Source organism: Nerophis ophidion, linkage group LG03, assembly GCF_033978795.1.
Source record: "Nerophis ophidion isolate RoL-2023_Sa linkage group LG03, RoL_Noph_v1.0, whole genome shotgun sequence".
Classification (NCBI taxonomy): Eukaryota; Metazoa; Chordata; class Actinopteri; order Syngnathiformes; family Syngnathidae; genus Nerophis; species Nerophis ophidion.
The window spans coordinates 77,943,101-77,967,673 of record NC_084613.1 but is presented as its reverse complement, the minus strand read 5'-3'; the positions used below and the strand labels follow the sequence as shown (position 1 = coordinate 77,967,673).

Sequence of the window (24,573 nt, the reverse complement as noted above, 5' to 3'; positions counted from 1 at the left end):
ATTGGGCGGAAGGCGGGCTACACCCTGGACAAGTCTCCACCTCATCGCAGGGCCAACAGGGATGGACAGACAACATTCACACTCACATTCACACACTTAGGCCAATTTAGTGTTGCCAATATATATATATATATATATATATACACCCATCCATTTTCTTGTAAAGCATATTATGTCATGGTTGTCATGAGTTTCCAATCATTTCTACAACTCTTCTTATTTTGTGATAGAGTGATTGGAGCACATACTTGTTGGTCACAAAAAACATACATGAAGTTTGCTTTTTTTATGAATTTATTACAGGTCTACTGAAAATGTGACCAAATCTGCTGGGTCAAAAGTATACATACAGCAATGTTAATATTTGCTTACATGTCCCTTGACAAGTTTCACTGCAATAAGGTGCTTTTGGTTGCCATCCACAAGCTTTGTGGCATTTTATTTTGACCACTCCTCTTGACAAAATTGGTGCAGTTCAGCTAAATTGGTTGGTTTTCTGAAATGGAATTGTTTTTTAGGCATTGTCCACACGTTTAAGTCAGGACTTTGGGAAGGCCATTTTAAAACCTTAATTCTAGCCAGATTTAGCAATTATTTTACCACTTTTGATGTGTGTTTGGGGTCATTGTCCTGTAGGAACACCCAACTTTGCCCAAAACCCAACCTCTGGGCTGATGATTTTAGGTTGTCATGAAGAATTTGGAGGTAGGTAATCCTCCTTTTTCATTTTCCCATTTACTCTCTGTAAAGCACCAGTTCCATTGGAAGCAAAACAGGCCCAGAATATAATACTACCACCACCATGCTTGACATTAGGAATAGTGTTCCTTGGATTAAAGGCCTTACCTTTTTTCCTCCAAACATATTGCTGGGTATTGTGGCTAAACAGCAACATTTTTGTTTCATCTGATCACAAATTTTTCCTCCAGAAGGTCTTATCTTTGTCCATGTGATGTCAGATGAAACAAAAATTGAGCTGTAAAGACGTTAAGTGCAATCCATGCACCGAAACATGCCACCACTGGATCTTGCGGGAATCTGTTCCCGGTAGTACCGGTTGGTTTCGATCTGTGCCAAAAAGCACCGGATCCGGTGTAAATGTAGTCAAACCAGATGTATAGCGTAGCGCTTTTATTTTGAAGCCAGAAAAGTGTATAATTCCTTTGACCTGATGAGTAGTGACGGTCCTTCTGTAACCACTGAGGTATTGGGTGTAATACATCTTACTAATGTTATCCAGATGAGTTTCCTATTTAATAATTCCCAAAAGAGGTGTGATGTTTGCTTCTCAGGCCTCAACTATAAATATGTACCTAATAGATAAATATTAACTTTAAGAGCAAGTGATGGCAGACACTGTACAATGAGGTAATGAAGACCCAACAAAGGAGACAAAATCTAAATAAAATGCAAAACAATCCTTCAAATCGCTTGCTGTTTGCCAGAATGAGGACAACTCTTTAGAAGAAACAAGTCATTACTGCTAAAACCAAATAATATAAGGATGTGCAAATTATTCCATGAAACTAAATTATACCTTGAAACTGCTGGGAACTTCAAAACAACCCAAACTAAGTTATCAACGGTCACTTAACGGTTTTTAATCACAAGAAGGAAAACATTTAGGAAAATCGAGACATTAGTGTCTTTTGTGGCATTTTATTGAAACATGCACATTGATGACAGTGACATTATTTCAAATATCCCGGCTCCCTTCCTTGGACCAAGCTGCAGTTTTAAGTCCATATTCGAAGTGGTTCCCCATTCACAATGTCTCCTTCAAAGGTGATTGAGGATGGGGGGCGTCAAGTTAGAATAAAAAGCAGTGGATGATAATTCCCTTGTTGGTCTTTACAAAAACAGGATAGGCCCCTGTGTTTTATTTGACCTCGATTTAAAGGAATACAACGGAATAAAATTAGAATAGAACCACACTTAGCCGCAAAGTAGACTATAACACTCTCTTTAGCAGTTGTAGATGGAAAGCTTTGATAAGATGGATTTAGTCAGTGTGTCATTGAAGAAGGGACCTCACATAAAAGCTGCGTTCTGACCAACGTGAAGTGTCCTTTTGGTTTTGTTCGTCTTTGGCCGTGCTTATTTCTTCTTAGGCGCGTTGGGTGTGTTGAATTTGAAGAAGATAATGTCCCCGTCCTCCACCACGTAGTTTCTGCCCAGTTGTCTGTATTTCCCCGCCGCCTTGTCCAAAGTAAGACACAAAAAGACCAGTGTTTGACAGACGGTGATCACGTGCGTTCGAACAAATAAAATACCTTGACTGCATTTTCGTTGCCCTCTTCTTTGAAGTCCGAGTACTTCATGACTTCCGCCATGATGAAACCCTTCTCGAAGTCGGTGTGGATCTTTCCGGCTGCCTGAGGAGCTCTGCTGCCTTTCTGTTGGGTGCGGACGCCACAGAACATCAGTTCATAATATGTCCCAAATCCGAAACAAGTCCTGGTGGACAATGTACCGGACGGCCATGTGCATCCAGTGGTGACTAAATTAGAGTTTGTCTAAAAAAACAAAAACTAAACAGAATATACCTTCAAACTTGTAATTATTGTTCAAAATAGTACTTTGTAACTATCAATAGCATTAAAGTGTTTCCCCCTTGGAGAAATATGAATTACTGTATTATATAATGATGATGTAGTCCTGATGCCTTCATCTGCCCGGGATCTTCAGCTCTCACTGGATCGGTTCGCAGCCGAGTGTGAAGCGACCGGAATGAGAATCAGCACCTCCAAGTCCGAGTCCATGGTTCTCGCCCGGAAAAGGGTGGAATGCCATCTCCGGGTTGGGGAGGAGACCCTTCCCCAAGTGGAGGAGTTCAAGTACCTAGGAGTCTTGTTCACGAGTGGCGGAAGAGTGGATCGTGAGATCGACAGGCGGATCGGTGCGGCGTCTTCAGTAATGCGGACGTTGTACCGATCCGTTGTGATGAAGAAGGAGCTGAGCCGGAAGGCAAAGCTCTCAATTTACCGGTCGATCTATGTTCCCATCCTCACCTATGGTCATGAGCTTTGGGTCATGACCGAAAGGATAAGATCACGGGTACAATCGGCCGAAATGAGTTTCCTCCGCCGTGTGGCGGGGCTCTCCCTTAGAGATAGGGTGAGAAGCTCTGTCATCTGGGAGGAACTCAAAGTAAAGCCGCTGCTCCTTCACATCGAGAGGAGCCAGATGAGGTGGTTCGGGCATCTGGTCAGGATGCCACCCGAACGCCTCCCTAGAGATGTGTTTAGGGCACGTCCAGCTGGTAGGAGGCCACGGGGAAGACCCAGGACACGTTGGGAAGACTATGTCTCCCGTCTGGCCTGGGAACGCCTCGGGATCCCCCGGGAAGAGCTAGACGAAGTGGCTGGAGATAGGGAAGTCTGGGCTTCCCTGCTTAGGCTGCTGCCCCCGCGACCCGACCTCGGATAAGCGGGAGATGATGGATGGATGGATGGATGTATTATATAAGTCGCAGATTTTTTTCATAGTTTGGCCAGAGGGTGCGACTTATACTCAGGAGCGACTTATGTGTGAAATTATTAACACATTACCGTAAAATATCAAATAATATTATTTAGCTCATTCACGTAAGAGACTAGACGTATAAATTTCATGGGATTTAGCGACTAGGAGTGACAGATTGTGTGGTAAACATATAGCATGTTCTTATATGTTATAGTTATTTGAATGACTCTTACCATAATATGTTATGTTAACATACCAGGCACCTTCTCAGTTGGTTATTTATGCCTCATATAACGTACACTTATTCAGCCTGTTGTTCACTATTCTTTATTTATTTTAAATTGTTTTTCAAATGTTTATTCTTGGTGTTGGATTTTATCAAATAAATTTCCCCCAAAAATGCTACTTATACTCCAGTGCGACTTATATATGTTTTTTTTCCTTCTCTATTATGCATTTTTGGCAGGTGCGACTTATACTCCGGGGCGACTTATACTCCGAAAAATACATTAAGTGTACACAAAATTTTTTTTTTTTTTTTTTTACTTAGCAATATTCTTTGGCAGTTTTTTGTCAAACTGCCATCAGACTGTTGAACTCCATAAAAAATAAAATATTTAAAGGCTACATAGTGCAATAAGCTGAGTAGATCTCGCAGTGCAACGTTAAATAAAATAGACATTTTATTACTGTTTTATAGTATGTATTATCAGCAATAGGTTGAGTGCGATGGGCCTTTTTTATAGTTTTGTTTTATTAATAGCATTTCTAACCTCTTACAGCTTTTAAATTACATTTTAAACCTAGAGCTGGCTGATAAAACCATATCAATACATACATCGTGAAAGACACGTAATCGACATCAGTAAAAAAACAGTGGTGGGCCGTCAGGGCCAGCAAGGCCTTCTCTTCTGGCCTAACATAACCAGAAATCATGTTCATAATTAAAGATAAAAGTACATTTTAATTTACTTTAGTTAATCAAGTATTCATATTCTCTTCAAGTCATTTTACGCTCTTTCCAGTGCTGTTTTTTTTTTAGGTTAGAGTTTTTGTATCCATGCAGAATCAACATTTCCATGAATTGATTAAAGTGGACCCCGACTTAAACAAGTTGAAAAACTTATTCGGGTGTTACCATTTAGTGGTCAATTGTACGGAATATGTACTGAACTGTGCAATCTACTAATAAAAGTATCAATCAATCAATCCAAACAATGCAGGCAGGGACATACAGTTGATAGACAATTGCGATAGCCAATCTGATCACGAGTTGTTTTCATTAATGTCTTCTCGCTTGCCTTACGCTGTGATTGGATACTCACTTGGGAGTCCCAATGAGTATCCAATTAGAAGTTGGCAAAACAGGAAGTGGCAGCGGAGCCATAGAAAGCCACAGAATACTCACCAGTACTCACAAAGAAAGAGAGCAAAATGTTGATTAGGTGGCAGATATATATTTGCAAGGCCATTTTCAAGAAGGATACTTAAGAGAAACTACATCTTGTAGGACGAGGTCAGCCGACACCAGACGCTATCTTGGCGGTGAAATGGTTTGCCCGCCACTTTGCACACGGATCAACAGACTTCTATGAGCGGTGCCACTGGCTTATACGGCGTCGAATGGGTGCTACAAATTGTGAGTTCAAATATATATATTTTCTTATGTTTCATTTCCATCCATCCATTTTCTACCGCGTGTCCCTTTTTGGGGTCGCTGGAGCCTATCGCAGCTGCTTCGGGTGGTAGGCGGGGTACACCCTGGACAAGTCGCCACCTCATCGCAGGGCTTATGTTTCATTTGTTCTATACATCCATCCATCCATTTCTACCGCTTATTCCCTTTCGGGGTCGCTGGCGCCTATCTCAGCTACAATCGGGCGGAAGGCGGGGTACACCCTGGACAAGTCGCCACCTCATCACAGGGCCAACACAAATAGACAGACAACATTCACACTCACATTCACACACTAGGGCCAATTTAGTTCTATACAATTGTTTTAATTTGACAGTACCACGTAATTGCTGAAGCGGGTTTATTGAATGGAAGATGTGCCAAAAAAACAGACCGTTTTGTACACTGTTGAGGGATTTTAATGCACAGTAGTGTGCAAGTGTGTTTCTGTATAGTATCTCCAGCCGTGTCCATATGGTGACATAAATTACGGTATTTTGAGAGGTGAAGTCGGAATAAGTAGGACATCACTGAAGGCCTAGGTGAGAAACGGACAACCCTCCACTCGTAAAAAAAATGTGTTGATAAAATGGTCGATTTTTTTTTTCTTCGTCGGAAGAAAAAGGAAGTTGCAAAGCAAGGTTGGTTGCATGAACAAAAGCATTCGCTTTCTGGTAACCAAGCAAAACATGAGGTGATCACTGATCAGTGAGAGTGACACGCTAACAGCCAATCGGGTACCAAACAGTATCGACTATCATGTTTGGTTGCACCATCTTGTTGTCTCGCAATTGACTTTGCATGGAGTGAGAAGAGAAACTAAAAATGAGTGCTTCAGAGAGCGAATAAATTTGCAGTTGCTTTTAGCTGCGTGCATTAAACTGCATGCGTCTCTCCCTTTTTCTTGTCTCTACTTCTCACAGACAATTAAAACAAGCGCACCTTCTTACATAACTCACGCGTGCAACGTCACAAGGCCCTCCCCGAGCAGATAGGTAACGACATGGGTAACATGAGCTGTGATGCTAATGGTGTGTTGCGAGTGGTACTACGAGAGCAAGAAGGTGCAAATCTGGTAGTAAATGGAGGACAAATTAATTCCCAGGAAAAAGAGCACAGGGTGCATCGAGAACATGTTGAACATTTGTGCAGCAGAAGCGTTGCTACAAAAAGTAGCAGCACTGCTAATTTGTGGCATCATTTGAAAAGTCACCTGCTAGAGCAGTGGTGTCAAACTCAAATACAGAGCGGGCCAAAATTTAAAACTGAACAAAGCCGCGAGCCGATGTTGAACAAATTAACCCTTTAATAGGGACCCAAACAAGTTTTGCATTGAATATTGACCAAGCAAGGCTTATATAACTTTATAGTGACATGCAAAATCCAGTTTCAAATAATATTAATTAAAAAATATCAATGGCATATCAAATTAAATAAAAACACAAATTTAATGCCTTTTTTCGGCGGCGGGTTTGAGTTGGGGCGGGGTTTGGTGGTAGCAGGGGTGTATATTGTAGCGTCCCGGAAGAGTTAGTGATGCAAGGGTTTCTGGGTATTTGTCCGGTTGTGCTTATGTTGTGTTACGGTGCGGATGTTCTCCCGAAATGTGTTTGTCATTCTTGTTTGCTGTGGGTTCACAGTGTGGCCCATATTGTAACAGTTTATACAGCCACCCTCAGTGTGACCTGTATGGCTGTTGACCAAGTATGCCTTGCATACACTTATGTGTGTGTATGAGCCGCATATATTATGTGAGTGGGCCGGCACGCTGTTTTTATGGAAGAAAAGCGGACGTGGCGACATGTAGAGAATGCCAAAAGCAGTGTTTTTACGTCCCGCCCCCAATATTATTGTCTGGGTGGAAATCGGGAGAAATTCGGGAGGGGTACTGACCTTCGGGAGTCTCCCAGGAAAATTGGGAGGGTTGACGAGTATGAGTATTAGCAGTGAAAGTGGTGTTACAGCGGCGGGCCAGCTCTAATGTTAATTTGATATTGCCTCAAGGGCCAAATGAAATTACACGGCGGGCCAAATTTGGCCCGCGGGCCAGAGTTTGACACCCATGTGCTAGAGGATGAGGAGTGCTTCAAACTCTGCATGTCAACATCTCCGTTGGGTGCCACACTCACAATATGCCCAAGCAACCATTTCCACATCAACACCGTAGGACATATACTATTTGATATGCAGCTCATTTTTATGGGACACTTATTGAAATATCTTGTGTGACATCATGCACAAAAGTGCACTTTATTTGTTCTAAACTATTGTCGTGGCGTTCTGTACAGAAAGTGCACTTTAATATAATGTTTTGATATGTCATCTTAGTGACATCATGCACAAAAGTGCACTAATAGCTTGTTTTAAAATGTCTCTGAAAATCTTGCACTTTCTGTTTTGAAATGACATGAATGTTTGTGCCACTGCTTAATAACTATTTAATAAAATACACTTTTGGTCAAATTACTTAGTTGTGATTTCCCTCTCTGTATGTAAGTTTAAAATGAGCATATATTTATGCAGTATGAACAAGAATTTTCTAATGTAGACACAGTCATTATACTGCTGTGATTATATGTATCAAGTGTTAATTCAAGGCTAAGGCAAAATATTATTTTCGAGATATTAAAAAAAGGCCATATAGCCCAGCCCTATTGTAAACCTCCATGTTTTTCCAAGTTTCTATCTGTTTTGTCTTGTAGAATGGTGTCTAGAGCACTATGTATAGTTCAATATGTCTGAGAACGCGACCAACGTTTTAATCTTTGATATCACTCTAAAAATCTTTTTTTGATAAAGTATAGGAATTTATGTAATTGCGTAATTAGGTTTTTTGCTCATATTTGCTTTTTGCAGGAAGGTTTAAGCCTTTTTTGTACTCAGTTTGTGCACTGCTTGCTGTACAACAGCCACCTTGGCTTGGTTGACCACCACTGGTTTTCATTTCCGAGAAGAAGTCACGTGACGAACTACAAGCAATTCTTTTATTTTAGGAATTTATTTTTTTAAGTTTTGTGATTTTACAATGTTTTCATTGATTGAGTGTTTTCCATGGTTGTGTTGATATTTATTTTCCTTTCTGCCTTAACTGGTGAGGGAAATATAATAGGTAGGTTACATTTTAATAAAAAATATTTACATTCAATACATTTTTCTCCTGGTTCTTATTTTCAAAAGGTCATAAAAAATATCAGTAGTATAAAACACTTATATTCTAATACAGTTTTCAGCCTTTTTGCCCAGCCCTATGTCATTGGTATTGGTATCAACCGATCTCACTTATGGATCATCAGTATCTGCAGGATAGAAGCATGTTTGGAACATTTGTACTGTATTCTTTATAATTTTTGCAGTAAGTCCTAAGCCCGCAGCCCGTTCCTGTCATAGAGAAGATGTCTGACTGGTGTAAACATAAGTGGTTTTGTTTAATTTCTCTTAGATGACTCACCCGTACAGTCCATGCTCGCACCTCATCCGGTCCCGCTGTGAAGAAGTACTCCAATTGTAATGTTGCGTAGCCAGTCTTTATTATTTTGGTTAGAACACTATAAGGACAAAAAAACAACATTGAAAGTTGTATGGTATTGGTTTAATGCAGGGGTCACCAACCTTTTTGAAACCAAGAGCTACTTCTTGGGTACTGATTAATGCAAAGGGCTACCAGTTTGATACACACTTAAATAAATTGCCAGAAATAGCCAAATTGCTCAATTTACCTTTAGTAAATAAATCTATATATTTATATAAAAAAAATGGGTATTTCTGTGTCATTCCGTCGTACATTTTTTTCCTTTTACGGAAGGTTTTTTGAGAATAAATGATGAAAAAAACACTTAATTGAACAGTTTAAAAGAGGAGAAAAAAGGGGGAGAAAATGAAAATTAAATTTTGAAACATAGTTTATCTTCAATTTTGACTCCAAAAAAGAAGTTAAAAACTAGTTAATTCGAATTTTTGGGAAAAATTAAAAAGATTAGTAATTTTTCCTGATTAAGATTAATTTTACAATTTTGATGACATGTTTTAAATAGGTTAAAATCCAATCTGCACTTTGTTAGAATATATAACAAATTGGACCAAGCTATATTTCTAACAAAGACAAATAATTATTTTTTCTAGATTTTCCAGAACAAAAATTTTAAAAGAAATTCAAAAGACTTTGAAAAAGGATTTAAATTTGATTCTAAAGATTTTCTAGATTTGCCAGAATAATTGTACTCATAATAAGTTTGAAGAAATATTTCACAAATATTCTTCGTCGAAAAAACAGAAGCTAAAATTAAGAATTACATTTAAAAAAAATTATTATTCTTTACAATAAAAAAAAAAAAAATTACTGGAAAATTGATTTAAATTGTCAGGAAAGAATAGGAAGGAATTTAAAAGGTAAAAAGGTTTATGTGTTTAAAAATCCTAAAATCATTTTTAAGGTTGTATTTTTTCTCAAAAATTGTCTTTCTGAAAGTTATAAGAAGCAAAGTAAAAAAATAAATGAATTTATTCAAACAAGTGAAGACCAAGTCTTTAAAATATTTTCTTGGATTTTCAAATTCTATTTGAGTTTTTTCTCTCTTAGAATTAAAAATGTCGAGCAAAGCGAGACCAGTTTGCCAGTAAATAAATACAATTTAAAAAAATAGAGGCAGCTCACTGGTAAGTGCTGCTATTTGAGCTATTTTTAGAACAGGCCAGCGGGCGACTCATCTGGTCTTTACAGGCTACCTGGTGCCCGCGGGCACCGTGTTGGTGACCCCTGGTTTAATCTATTCAAGATTAGACAATCGTCACACGTGCATTTAATCTATTCCCAACGCCACTAATAAATTAATGAGGCACTATTACGTGCAACTTCCAATCCATCCAATAAGAATGCAGCGTGTCTCACCTCTGTGTCTTCTGCTCCTCACAGTATTTCTTCTGCTCCTCCTCCTCCATGTCAAACAGTTTGGACTCCAATGCTCCGCTAAGGGGGATTACCATGGCGCCGGGGTCGTGAGCGTCAATCCACTCCTTGATTTTGGCCAACCTGAGGAGAACAAGGAGTGATTGGAGTTTCAAAAGGACACACAAACAACATTGCATGCCCACATACCACTTGTTCTTTTTTCTAATGTAATCCTTCTCCGACAGGTTGACCAGGTAGATCATTGGTTTGGATGTCAGGAAGAGGTATTTATTCAAAACCTCGATCTGGAAAGTAAAAAAAAATTCTCGGTCACAAATCAGTGTGTCAGTACCAACCCAGTTAACAAATAACGTTAAATAATTTTAGCTAATGTTTAGCCCATGAGACATGGACCTTTACCAATAATGTGATTTTAGAACTGTCTATTACTTTATTCAACATATGTACCGTATTTTTCGGACTATAAGTCACAGTTTTTTTTTTATAGTTTGGCCGGGGGTGTGACATATACTACGGAGCAACTTATGTGTGAAATTATTAACACATTATTGCCATTATTGCCTTTTTTTAATACCACGACATTTTTAGGCCATATACGATATATATTACAATATTTTGCCTTAGCCTTATACACACACACACGCATATATATATATACATATATATACATATATATATATATATATACATATATATATATATATATACATACACATATATATATATATATATATATACAGTGTGTATATGTATATATATATATATATATATATATATATATATATATATATACATGTATGTGTGTGTGTGGATTTTATATCATATAATATAACATATCTATCCATTTCTACCACTTGCCCAACAATAATTAACTTATATTTATATCACACTTTTCTAAACACTCAAAGCGCTCACAGAGAAGTGGGACTCAACATTCATTCACACCTGGTGGTGGTAAGCTACATCAGTAGCCACAACTGCCCTGGGGTAGACTGACGGAAGCGTGGCTGCCAGTTTGCGCTTACGACCCCTCTGACCACCGCCTATCATTCATTCATCATTCATTCACCAGTGTGAGCGGCACCAGGGGCAAAGGGTGAAGTGTCCTGCCCAAGGACACAACGGCACCGATTTTTTGGGGATGTCAATAGGTGGGAAGTGATCCTGCAACCCTCAGGTTTCTGGCTGGCCGCTCTACCCACTACACCATGGCATGTGTTGGTCGTGTGTTGAATCAATTATTAGTTGACAGTAAATCTATAGCGCTGTACACTGACTACTCCAAAGTATATCACGGGTTAAATAATTAATATCCTTGCTGAAACGTGTGGGATGTGACATACTGTATTAATATGTGCAGTCCTGCTGACAGCATTCAGTAGAAAATACCTCTTTGTCATTCCAGTCTTGGCAAAATCGCACGTGTTTCTTCTCATCCACCACCCAGTTCTTCACCTTCAACATGATGTCCTGGAGCAAGAAGCATCATCAGGACCAATGGTCACACTTAACCACAACAACAACATCAAAAGAGCCTCCACTTACATATTCTGGTTTAAGTTTCTTGTCGTTGCCTCTGATCGCCGTCTTCTCCAGTTTGTCGATGATGGGCATGATGGCCTCCTCGTCCTTTAGCCGCAGCTCCTCGTGGATAATCTCGATGTCCCTCACTGGGTCTACGTTACCCTCCACGTGGATAATGTCCTCATCGTCAAAGGCACCTAAAAAACAAAAAACACATGTATAGTTTAATAAAATAAATACTCAGTACAAAACTAGAAATTTCCAGTCAGGACATTAATTCTTGCAGTCCCTCCAACTATGGATTTGGGTGTAACTTATTCTGCATCTGGACTCACTGGTGACGGTGGCAGAGAAGAGGACTGTTGACAAACTACTGAGCATCCTGGATGATGCCAGTCACCCTCTGCATAGCGTTATCAGTAGCCAGAGGAGCCTGTTCAGTGCTAGACTGCTTCATCCCAAGTGCAGGACTAATAGACTCATTGTTGCTTTTTACATTTTATTCTTATTGTAATATTTTTCTATATTGTTTCCATTTAAATCCCCATTATTTACTTTTTTTAAATTGATCTCAACTCTGTACACTGCTGCTGGAATTTAAATTTTCCTGAAGGAACTCTCCTGAAGGAATCACTAAAGTACTATCTATCTATCTATCTTGATATCGCAGCTGTTCAGTCTGTCACTGATTCAGCTGTATAATTTTATCCCTGGGTTGCTCGCAGTAGCATCTTGCTGCTGGGGGAGTCGCCGAGTGCTTTTCTGTCACGCCTTGGGAGTCTATGATTGACAGTTTAGCCAGCTTGGACATGCACACGGCGCATTAAGTGTGGAACTAAAATGAGGAAGAGCGGCTGTGACAAGTTTTGTCCAGGTTGCTAACTCAATATGAGTTCAATAAACACAACAGATCAGCGTGGAAAGGAGGAAGGAATAGCTGTGGAGTTTTTAAAAAAAAAGGACTATTTGTGAGGAGTACATAATTGGCGCTCACATGTATGGAAGAATTGACAAAGCATGCTTTGTCCATCCATCCATCCATTTTCTACCGCTTGTTTCCTTCGGGGTCGCGGGGGGCGCTGGAGCCTATCTCAGCTACAATCAGGCGGAAGGCGGGGTACACCCTGGACAAGTCACCACCTCATCGCAGGGCCAACACAGATAGACGGACAACATTCACACTCACATTCACACACTACGGCCAATTTAGTGTTGCCAATCAACCTATCCCCAGGTGCGTGTCTTTGGAGGTGGGAGGAAGCCGGAGTACCCGGAGGGAACCCACGCAGTCATGGTGAGGACATGCTAACTCCACACAAAAAGATCCCGAGCCCGGTATTGAACTCAGAACTGCTCAGGACCTTCGTATTGTGAGGCAGACACACTAACCCTTGTACCACAGTCAATTTTAGTTGCAATGAGAACAGACTTTTCTGTAAAGAGATGCCAAAGTGGATTTATATCCCAGCAAAGGAAAGAACACCACCTCTCATACCCCGATTCCTATCTTTTCTCCTTTGGTCTGCTCCTTTCTTGTCAGCGCCTCCTTTGGCAAAGTTAATTTATGTGGATTCTAGGTTTTTAAAATGACTGAAATAAGTATGCCAATATACCATTGCAAGTTTTTTTCTGATACTGTAGAATTCTAATTGCTATTTCTCTGCTTCGACACATGCAGTACAGGCTCAGAGCCACAAGAAGTGCTGGTGTTCAGCGCTTGTCAGCTCTAACCAGCCAAACACCTGTTCACTGGGACTCAAGCTGTCACGACACAGCAGCTGCAGGCAGGCAAGACAACTCACGAGTCATGTGGAAGATGCCGTCGCAGGCACTGATATGAGACAGGAAGGCGTTCCCCAGTCCTTGTCCGGCATGTGCTCCCTTTACCAGACCGGCAATGTCCACCACATTCAGGAAAGCGGGAACCTTACTAGAAGAAAAAAAACAGCTGAGTGTGAGTGTCGTCACCGGATTAACGCAAAAATAGACAGTTGTTGGCGCACGTACCTGGCCGGTTTATGATACTGGCAAAGGAACTCGAAGCGTTCGTCAGGGACAGGCACTCGGCTCTCATTGGGGTCGATGGTGCAGAAGGGGAAGTTCTCCGCTGCCGCTTGACTTTTGGTCAAGACGTTGAAAAAGGTGGATTTCCTGCAACACACAAAAATGCGTGGTAATAATGCAGATGATCGGCAACCTCAGAGACATCAATCAATGTTTATTTATATAGCCCTAAATCACAAGTGTCTCAAAGGGTTGCACAAGCCACAACGACATCCACGGTACAGAGCCCACATACGAGCAAAGTAAAACTCACCCCAGTGGGACGTCGATGTGAATGACTATGAGAAACCTTGGAGAGGACCGCATATGTGGGCAACCCCCCCCCCCCTAGGGGAGACCGAAAGCAATGGATAACTTGTGTGGACCACCTACCCTACATTTATCAATCCCAAATTGATTGAAACTGTTATTAGTCGATTGCATAGTTCAGTACATATTCCGTACAATTGACCACTAAATGGTAACACCTGAATAACTTTTTCAACTTGTTTAAGTCGGGGTCCACGTTAATTATTCATGGTACAAATATATATTATCAGCATAATACAGTCATCACACAAGTTAATCATCAGAGTATATACATTGCACTGGCAGAGAATGACCCCAATTTGGTTTTAAGTGCTGCTTTCAAGCTGCGCATCACGCAGAGAGACTTGGTGACTCTTCAGGAAGGCGGCTGGCTCAATGGTGAGGTATTTCACTGTTTTTATTGTTTTGTGTGCAAAATCCAAGTTTACTGTGTTAATTCAAGCAGTGGTAGCTCTACTTACCTCAACCAAAGTTGTCACTTAAAACACTCATACAGTACATTCGGAAAGTATTCACAGCGCTTAATTTTTTTTTATTCTCTTATATTACATGAATTGATTATTACCATGAATTGATTAACATGGACCCCGACTTAAACAAGTTGAAAAACTTATTCGGGTGTTACCATTTAGTGGTCAATTGTACGGAATATGTACTGAACTGTGCAATCTACTAATAAAAGTATCTATCAATCAATCAATCAATCAATACAGCAGGGGTGTCAAACTCATTTTAGATCAGGGGCCAAATGGAGAAAAATCTACTCCAAAGTGGCCCGGACTGGTAAAATCACGGCACGATAACTTAAAAATAAGGATTGATTGAAACTTTTAATAGTAGATTGCACAGTACAGTACATATTCCGTACAATTGACCACTAAATGGTAACACCCGAATAAGTTTAACTTGTTTAAGTCGGGGTCCACGTTAATCAATTCATGGTACAAAAATATACTACCAACATAATACAGTCATCACACAAGTTAATCATCAGAGTATATACATTGAATTATTTACATTATTTACAATCCTGGGGATGGGATGTGGAGGGGGTGTGGTTGGCTAGGTTTGGTTGATATCAGCACTTCAGTCATCAACAATTGCATCATCTGAGAAATGGACATTGAAACAGTGTAGGTCTGACTTAGTAGGATATGTACAGCGAGCAGTGAACATAGTGAGTTCAGAAAGCATAAGAACAAGTATACACATTTGATTATTTCCATTTGATTATTTACAATCCGAGAAGGTGGGATGTGGCGGGGGGGGGTGTTAGTCTAGGGTTGAAGTTGCCTGGAGGTGTTCTTTTCGTGCGGTTTTGAAGGAGGATAGAGATGCACTTACTTTTACACCTGTTGGGAGTGCATTCCACATTAATGTGGCATAGAAAGAGAATGAGTTAAGACCTTTGTTAGATCGGAACCTGGGTTTAACGTGGTTTGTGGAGCTCCCCCTGGTGTTGTGGTTATGGCGGTCCTTTACGTTATGGAAGTAGTTTGACGAGTACTTCGATATCAGGGAGGTGTAGCGGATTTTATAGACTAGGCTCAGTGCAAGTTGTTTTACTTGACAGGTAGAAAATATCTTACCTAACGTTTAAATCGTACATATTCACCAGAGGGCAACAGAGGGCTGGGCGATATACTCGATATATCGCGGGTTTGTCTCTGTGCGATATAGAAAATGACTGTATCGTGATATTCGAGTATACGTTCTCATGCAGTTGCTTTTAGCTGCGGGTATTACACTGCAGGCTCTTCCCACTCTGTTGTCTCCTTTTCACAGAGAGCAAGCACACCTTTTGGCGTGGTGAAGTTGGTAGAGTGGCTGTGCCAGCAATCTGAGGGTTACTGGTTCAATCCCCACCTTCTACCATCCTAGTCACGTCCGTTGTGTCCTTGGGCAAGAGACTTCACCATTGCTCCTGATGGGATCCTGGTTAGCGCCTTGCATGGCAGCTCCCACCGTCAGTGTGTGAATGTGTGTGTGAAATGGTGAATGTGGAAATACTGTTAAAGCGCTTTGGGCTCCTTAAAAAGGGTTAGAAAAGCGCTATACAAGTACAACCCATTTACCATTTTTACACACGTCATTCTGTCACATTATACGTCACATATGTATACACCCTAGCGAAGCAGAGAGGTAGCGGCATGGGTTACGTTAGCTGTGGTGCTCGCGGTAATACGAGAGAAAGAAGGTGCGAATCTGGTAACAAATGAAGGAAGAATTAATTCCCAAGAAAAAGAGCAGGGGGTGCATCGTCTGGCAGTGGTTTGGCTTCAAGTGGGAATATGTCAACAGATAACCGTAATTTGTCAAGTGTGGTGCTAAAGCATAGCTAACAAAAGTAGCATCACTGCTAATGTGTCGCATCATTTGAAAAGTCACCCGCTAAAGAATGAAAAGTTTTTACTCGCGTGTCAACATCTCCATTCGGTGCCACACGCCCACAAACTCATGCACAAAAGTGCACTTTATTTGTTTTAAACTATTGTAGTGGCGTTCTGTACAAAAAGTGCACTTTAATTTAGTGTTTGATATGTCATCTTTGTGACATCTTGCACAAAAGTGCACAGATAGCTTGTTTTAAAGGGCGACTGAAATTAGTTTTTCTTATTTAAACGGGGATAGCAGGTCCAGTCTATGTGTCATACATGATCATTTTGCGATATTGCCATATTTTTGCTGAAAGGATTTAGTAGAGAACATCGATGATAAATTTCGCAACTTTTGGTGCTGATAAGAAAACCTTGCCTGTATCGGAAGTAGCAGACGATATGCGCGTGACGTCACGGGTTGTGGAGCTCCTCACATCTGAACATTGTTTACAATCATGGCCACCAGCATCGAGAGCGATTCGGACCGAGAAAGCGACGATTTCCCCATTAATTTGAGCGAGGATGAAAAAAGTTAGATTAGAGCACCAAACGAAAATAAAAAATTAAAAGTTGACGACTCCAGGCGGCGGCAGTGGGAGAGTTTCAGATGTAATTAGACACAATTACTAGGATAATTCTGGAAAATCCCTTATCTGCTTATTGTGTTAATAGTATTTTAGTGAGATTGTAAAGTCATGCCTGAAAGTCGGATGGCTGCGGTAAACGCAGTGTCTCACAGAAGCCGAGGAGCCAAAATCACAGCTGCCTTTTTGAGCAGCAGGATGAGGTCGCGTAATCCACTGAAGTTTCCGGTAAGAGCAGACTTAACATCACAATTTTCCCATCCAAAAACTTGCTGGTTGACGTAAAGAAACATGTTCGCTCTGTGTTAAAGCTTCACAACAAAGAAACACCGGCTTTGTTTCGGTGCTAAAGGCAGCTGCAATCCACCGCTTTCCACCAACAGCATTATTCTTTATAGTCTCCATTATTAATTGAACAAATTGCAAAAGATTCAGCAACACAGATGTCTAAAATACTGTGTAAATATGCGGTGAAAAGAGACGACTTTTAGCCGTAAGTGGTGCTGGGCTAATATGTCCCCTCCAACCAATAACGTCACAAACACGCGTCAACATTCATTCCGTGACGTTTTCAACAGGAAACTACTAAAATTGTAATTTAGTAAACTAAACCGGCCTTATTGGCATGTGTTGCAATGTTAATATTTCATCATTGATATATAAACTATCAGACTGTGTGGTCGGTAGTAGTGGGTTTCAGTAGGCCTGTATTAACTTTAATAATTACAGTTTTGCTAAATTGACTTACCGTATGTCCTTGAAAGCCGCCAGACATGTAATACGCGCTTGCCTTGAATTACTGCCGGGTAAAACTCGCTCCCCAAATTAATTAGCGCATGCTTACCTTTGCCACCGGGTCAAATTTGTGACATCACAAGTGACGCTTCCCCTGCCATCATCATCAAAATGGCTGAGGTGTTATTTTTAGCTTTTACTGTGTGTAAACCAGGGGTCTTGTTTCACAGCCATACAGATCACACTAATGGTTGTGATATAGAAAAATGTTAACACTCTTACTAATAGGCGCCACACTCTGTGAACCCTAACCAAACTAGAATAACAAACACATTTCTGGAGAACATTGGCTCTGTAACACATTATAAACGCAACATGAGAATTACCCAGAATTCCAATGCATCCATGACTCTTGGCTACATTATAATTCTTATGTTGCGTTTATAATGTGTTACAGAGCCGATGTTTTCCAGAAATGTGTTTGGTATTCTTGTTTGGTAAGGGTTCACAGAGTGTGGCGTCTCAGTAAGAGTGTTAAAGTTGTTTATATCACAACCATCAGTGTAAACCAGGGGTGCCCATTACGTCGATCGCGAGCTACCAGTCAACCGCGGAGGGTGTGTCAGTCGATTTTGAGCCAGGCTTTTAAAAAAGATAGACCTAAAAATTAGTGATCATCAATCTTCGCCAAGACGTCACTTAAATGACATTCACGGTACCGGAGGGTCTTGTGAGATGACGCTGGCTGCTGCAAGATCATTATTATGAAAATATGACCGAGAGGAAGGCGAGAAACACTTTTTATTTCAACAGACTCTCGCGCCGTACCTTCCGTCAAAACTCTAAAGGCCGATTGCACATTTCCTATCTTCACAATAAAAGCCCTGCTTCATGCTGCCTGCGCTAAGTAAATACAGAGTCTCGGAAAACTGGCGTGCACAAGCGATCCCTCAGAAAACTGGCGTGCACATCACTTGTGCACGCCAGTTTTCCGAGACTCCTATTTTGTTAGCGCAGGCAGCATGAAGCAGGGCTTTTATTGTGAAGATAGGAAATGTGCAATCGGCCTTTAGAGTTTTGACGGAAGGGACGGCGCGAAAGTCTGTTGAAATAAAAAGTGTTTCTCGCCTTCCTCTCTGTCATTTTTTCATAAAAATGAACTGGCAGCAGCCAGCGTCATCTCACAAGACCCTCGGGTGCCGTGAATGTCAATCAAGCAAGCTACGGAATTTGCCGCCAATGTTTTTCTTGTAAAGTGTATGGAAGCTGGATGAATTAGATGCCAAAAACCAACCACTTTCATGTGGTATTGTACAGAAAGGACAACTTTTTTTCTCCTCCATTTGAAAATGTGGGCGTTGTCATCATTACTGTCTGATTCCAATCAATGCAAGTCATCAGAATCAGGTAATACACCAACTTATATTCTTGTCTTCGTGAAAGAAAGACATCTATATGTGTTACACATGCTTGTATTATCATTGAACACATTTAACTTGTTTACAAAAATGTCTCTTTCATAAATAAATAAATATAAATGATATATATAAATGAGGTAGATCCCCTCGAGTTGGTCAATTGAAAAGTAGCTTGCCTGCAGAAAAAGTGCGGGCACCCCTGGTGTAAACGGTATGGCCATTGACCAAGTATGCATTGCAATCTCGAATGACAAACAGCGAAATGCATGCGTCCTACCGGCACGCAGATAGCATGGTGTAAATGTGGGCGCGATGACATGTTGTAGAGCAGTGGTCCCCAACCACCGGGCCGCGGCCGCAGTTATCACATTCAATGTTATACTGCATGTCATTGGTAAGCGCATGGGTGAGAAGAGGTTTTGAATTTATTAGCGCCTGCTTACTTTCACCACATGCCTTGAATAAGCACAGGGGTGACAAGAGGTTTTAAATTAATTAGCGCTGCGGCGGCTATACATGGGTTTCCGATGACGTCACACCCGTCCCACAATTCCCTTGTCCGCCATCTTGTGTGTCAAAACAAACACTCGTAACCAAGGACGCCTCCGTTGTTATTTTTGTGAGAATTGGTCACACGTGTCGTTTGGGGCTGTGTAAACCGCCCCAATTCAGGACAAAGAACAACAAAGTACTACGATATCCCTAAGGTTATAGTAAAACAGGGAAAATAACCCGAGCGACTGTGGACAGAAAGACGCAACCTGTGGCTAGCTAGAATCAATCGAGTGGGATTTACCCCTGATCCAGCAAAACGACATTATAAAGTTTGCTCTGATCATTTTGTAACAGGTACTTTGAAATGTGTTGCTCTCTGTATCGATGATACAATGTGTTATGGTTAGAATAGATATTAAAACAGGAGGAACTAATGTGCCTGTGCTTGTACTTAATAAGGCTCGACGTCTGACGTCGTTGTTGCACAAATATAACCTTCTATATGTAATATAGGCAATCGCCGCTTATTTTTGGACGATTTTATTAAAATTTGAATGAATTAAATCAAGTAACCCTAAACTATGCAGTTGCATAGTTAGAATCATATAGTTCTGAAAATACTTTTGGGTACTTTTTATCAAGTGCTTCTGGACGATAGTCTTTAGCATATCCTGGAATCAGAGAAAGTAAGACAGGCTTAATTTTTCGTTTGATTTTTAATTCTCTGTACAAGTCTGACGGTTCATCTTGTGTCCCCTTCTGTACCTCCGGTAGTTTCCTCTGTTTTAATGATGCCTGTGTATCTCCAGATACGATTGCCTTGTCTAGCTTTCTCTTCATTGTCTTGGCGGATGTGAAGTTAATGTCCTGAATGGTCTTGTACCCTACTTTCTTGACTGCAGATGGAAGTAGCCAGTAAGATTTTTCCCGTGTGACTGTGGTGTTGTCCCGCATCTTGACGCTCGCTTCAATGGCAAACAACAATGCAGAAACATGTGAACATATTTCGCCAATGCCTGCCATACACGTACAGTGTCCTGATAAAACATGACCCGTCTTCTCTGATATGACCCATGGCACCAAACACGGATCAGTTGATCTCTGAGTGACGAACACGAGCACAGATTTATCTTCCATTGTAGCCAGTTTCATTTCCTGCACCCATCCATACACAAAGTAATTGTACGCTTCGAGCGAGTTGTAGCCCTTGAGCTCATCCAGAGTGTAGGCACTAACATTGTTCACCAAATAGTTGACGATGTCGGGGTAAGTTATATCAGGATAACATTTCAAGTCCGTAGTCCATTCGTGCTTTCCCATCTCATACGGATCTTTATCGCCAATATCCTTCAATTTCTGTAAATACCTGACTTTGCAAACCCCGTCTAGCGTCTATCTGTAGGGAACTTTTACGACTTCTTTCAATTTTCCCGAAGTGGACGTCATTGTTGCTGCATCCATCCATCCATCTACTTCCGCTTATCCGAGGTCGGGTCGCGGGGGCAACAGCCTAAGCAGGGAAACCCAGACTTCCCTTTCCCCAGCCACTTCGTCTAGCTCTTCCCGGAGGATCCCGAGGCGTTCCCAGGCCAGCCGAGAGACATAGTCTTCCCAACGTGTCCTGGGTCTTCCCCGTGGCCTCCTACCGGTTGGACGTGCCCTAAACACCTCCCTAGGGAGGCGTTCGGGTGGCATCCTGACCAGATGCCCGAACCACCTCATCTGGCTCCTCTCGATGTGGAGGAGCAGCGGCTTTACGTTGAGTTCCTCCCGGATGGCAGAGCTTCTCACCCTATCTCTAAGGGAGAGCCCCGCCAAACGGTGGAGGAAACTCATTTCGGCCGCTTGTACCCGTGATCTTATCCTTTCGGTCATAACCCAAAGCTCATGACCATAGGTGAGGATGGGAACGTAGATCGACCGGTAAATTGAGAGCTTTGCCTTCCGGCTCAGCTCCTTCTTCACCACAACGGATCGGTACAACGTCCGCATTACTGAAGACGCCGCACCGATCCGCCTGTCGATCTCACGATCCACTCTTCCCTCACTCGTGAACAAGACTCCTAGGTACTTGAACTCCTCCAGTTGGGGCAGGGTCTCCTCCCCAACCCGGAGATGGCACTCCACCCTTTTCCGGGCAAGAACCATGGACTCGGACTTGGAGGTGCTGATTCTCATTCCGGTCGCTTCACACTCGGCTGCAAACCGATCCAGCGAGAGCTGAAGATCCCGGTCAGATGAAGCCATCAGGACCACATCATCTGCAAAAAGCAGAGACCTAATCCTGCGGTCACCAAACCGGAACCCCTCAACGCCTTGACTGCGCCTAGAAATTCTGTCCATAAAATTTATGAACAAAATCGGTGACAAAGAACAGCCTTGGCGGAGTCCAACCCTCACTGGAAACGTGTTCGACTTACTGCCGGCAATGCGGACCAAGCTCTGGCACTGATCATACAGGGAGCGGACCGCCACAATAAGACAGTCCGATACCCCATACTCTCTGAGCACTCCCCACAGGACTTCTCGAGGGACACGGTCGAATGCCTTCTCCAAGTCCACAAAGCACATGTAGACTGGTTGGGCAAACTCCCATGCACCCTCAAGAACCCTGCCGAGAGTATAGAGCTGGTCCACAGTTCGACGACCAGGACGAAAACCACACTGTTCCTCCTGAATCCGAGGTTCGACTATCCGGCGTAGCCTCCTCTCCAATACACCTGAATAAGTGTGATCCCACGATAGTTGGAACACACCCTCCGGTCCCCCTTCTTAAAGAGAGGAACCACCACCCCGGTCTGCCAATCCAGAGGTACCGCCCCCGATGTCCACGCGATGCTGCAGAGTCTTGTCAACCAAGACAGCCCCACAGCATCCAGAGCCTTAAGGAACTCCGGGCGGATCTCGTCCACCGAGGAGCTTTTTAACGACCTCAGCCCCAGAAATAGGAGAATGCCTGGGGAAAAATTGTTGCTACAAAAGTGTGGAAATATATTTAGAAAACTGCTGCAGACAAGTAAACAAAGTTTTTGACACACATGATGTCGGCTGCCTCGAAGGATTATGGGTAATCGCCGCTAGCGGAAACCCATCTATTCAAGGAAATACGGTAGTTGTGATTTCCCTCTCTGCATGAAAGTTTAAAAGTAGCATAAATAAGTATGAATAAGAATGTTTTAATGTAGACACATAGAATCATCATGCTGCTGTGATTATATGTGTCAAGTGTTCATTCAAGGCCAAGGCAAAATATCGAGATATATATCGTGTATCGCGATACAGCCTACAAATATCGAGATGTTAAAAAAAAGGCCATAAGTTCACAGATGAAGTAAATGCACTCACCCAACATTTGGCAAGCCCACAATTCCAATTTTAAGCGATGTTCCAAATCGTCCAATCAACTGTGGCTGTTTTGGGGCTTCGCCCTTCTTCGGCGGCATCTGCACAGAGTTGCGTCATCTTTAGTAATCAAATACACACAAAACCATCCTGACAAACCGTGATAGTTTTTTTTTAAAGTCAAATAAAAATAGTTTGAGTTGCACAAGTCTGTGCTGCTTCATTCAAAAAAACGACATCCCGACGTTAGCAGGCGGCTAACTAACAGGAGTCACTCCATGCCGTCCCGCCGCGTCGCCAACAACTGCTCGCTTTTGTACTTTTAAATTACATTTTCGATCATTTTTTTTAGCACACAAAGGTGTGTAATGTGTACCTTTTAATTCAGTTTTCCGGCTACAGACACTTCAGCGATAGCCGCTTACACGGACCACACCGTGGAAAGGCAGTATTCTTCTTATTCTTCACTTTTCCAGTGATGGTCGGCAAACAACCTGGTGGTCCGCGTTACCGCCACCTATTGGTAAGGAGTGTGAATCAAGTTTACACGGACCGCGCCAGTGGAAAGACCATAGACATCTCATAAGTAGACGCAGCATTTGATGCTGTGACGCGAGAAATTCGGCCGCCATCTTGAAGTGGTGATGAGGGGCCGGCGAGCAGCCGAAACTTGGCAGTTGACAGGTAGAAAACAAAGATGCCGGGCTGGTGTCGGGGAGGAGGAGTATATTTACAACTATCCATCCATCCATTTCCAACCGCTTATTCCCTTTGGGGTGGCAGGGGGCGCTGGTGCCTATCTCAGCTACAATCGGGCGGAATTGATTGATTGATTGATTGATTCTATTATTAGTAGAGGCCCTGCGGTGATGTGGCGACTTGTCCAGGGTGTACCCCGGTCCGCAGTCCTCTCCGTCCTGCGTTGAACTGAGCACACAACTCACAGTCTTTTAGGACAGGGCGGACATATTTTTTGGGAATCCAAAGTTGCTGCTTTTCCAGTTCCTTGCGTGTCGGGACAGTTCTCGCATGGCCTAGCGCAGGGGTAGGGAACCTATGGCTCTAGAGTCAGATGTGGGTCTTTTGATGACTGCATCTGGCTCTCGGATAAATCTGAGCTAACACTGCTTAACACAACAAGTAATGACTAATTCCACTTGTAATCAAAGTGTTAAAAATAACGTTCAAAATATTGAACATGCTCATGCATTTGAATCCATCCATCCTTTTTCTACCGCACTTTTTTTTTTTTTTTTTAGGGCTCGCCCTCCTGAGGGTTCTTCAGACCACCAAGCACCGACATGAAATTCTGTTTCAGGGTTACGATATTTTTTTATTTTTCAATAAGTCTCTCAGCTCCAACCCTGTCTTTCCTCCTGGCTGCTGCTTATAACAGAGCGACAGGTGATTAGATAACAAGGCCCAGGTGGGCCGTCTACGCACCTGTCGCTGATTTTGAGGCCGGTCCTGGCCCGCCCGCTTCGCTGCAGGCCCTCAGGCCACGCCCCCTCCACAGTTCAGAATATCAATGTTATTACAAAGAATAAGAGACCTATTATACTCTAGTAATGTTGGTCTTACCTAAAAATGCACGCGTTTAGTTGTGTTCAGTGTTGAAAAAAAATGATATGGCTCTTACGGAAATACATTTTAAAATATTCGGATTCTTGGCTCTCTC

General features: G+C 42.0%; 1 protein-coding gene across 2 annotated transcripts; it reads right to left on the bottom strand.

The window, feature by feature from the left end:
- Window positions 1-1,643: 1,643 nt before the first annotated feature.
- On the bottom strand, window positions 1,644-23,431 carry ola1 (Obg-like ATPase 1). Of its 2 annotated transcripts, XM_061896133.1 has the most exons (12): window positions 23,272-23,289; window positions 22,899-22,996; window positions 14,961-15,052; window positions 13,578-13,721; window positions 13,373-13,500; window positions 11,592-11,767; window positions 11,436-11,516; window positions 10,233-10,330; window positions 10,026-10,166; window positions 8,589-8,685; window positions 2,274-2,396; window positions 1,644-2,199 (listed from the first exon to the last, which is right to left on the bottom strand). In XM_061896133.1, coding segments are annotated over exons 3-12 (1,092 nt in total). In that variant the 5' UTR covers window positions 14,963-15,052; window positions 22,899-22,996; window positions 23,272-23,289; the 3' UTR covers window positions 1,644-2,097. The 2 variants fall into 2 exon arrangements, with proteins under 2 accessions (XP_061752117.1, XP_061752116.1); XM_061896132.1 differs by lacking the exon at window positions 14,961-15,052 and having other exon boundaries at window positions 23,272-23,431.
- Between the last annotated feature and the right edge of the window lie 1,142 nt (window positions 23,432-24,573).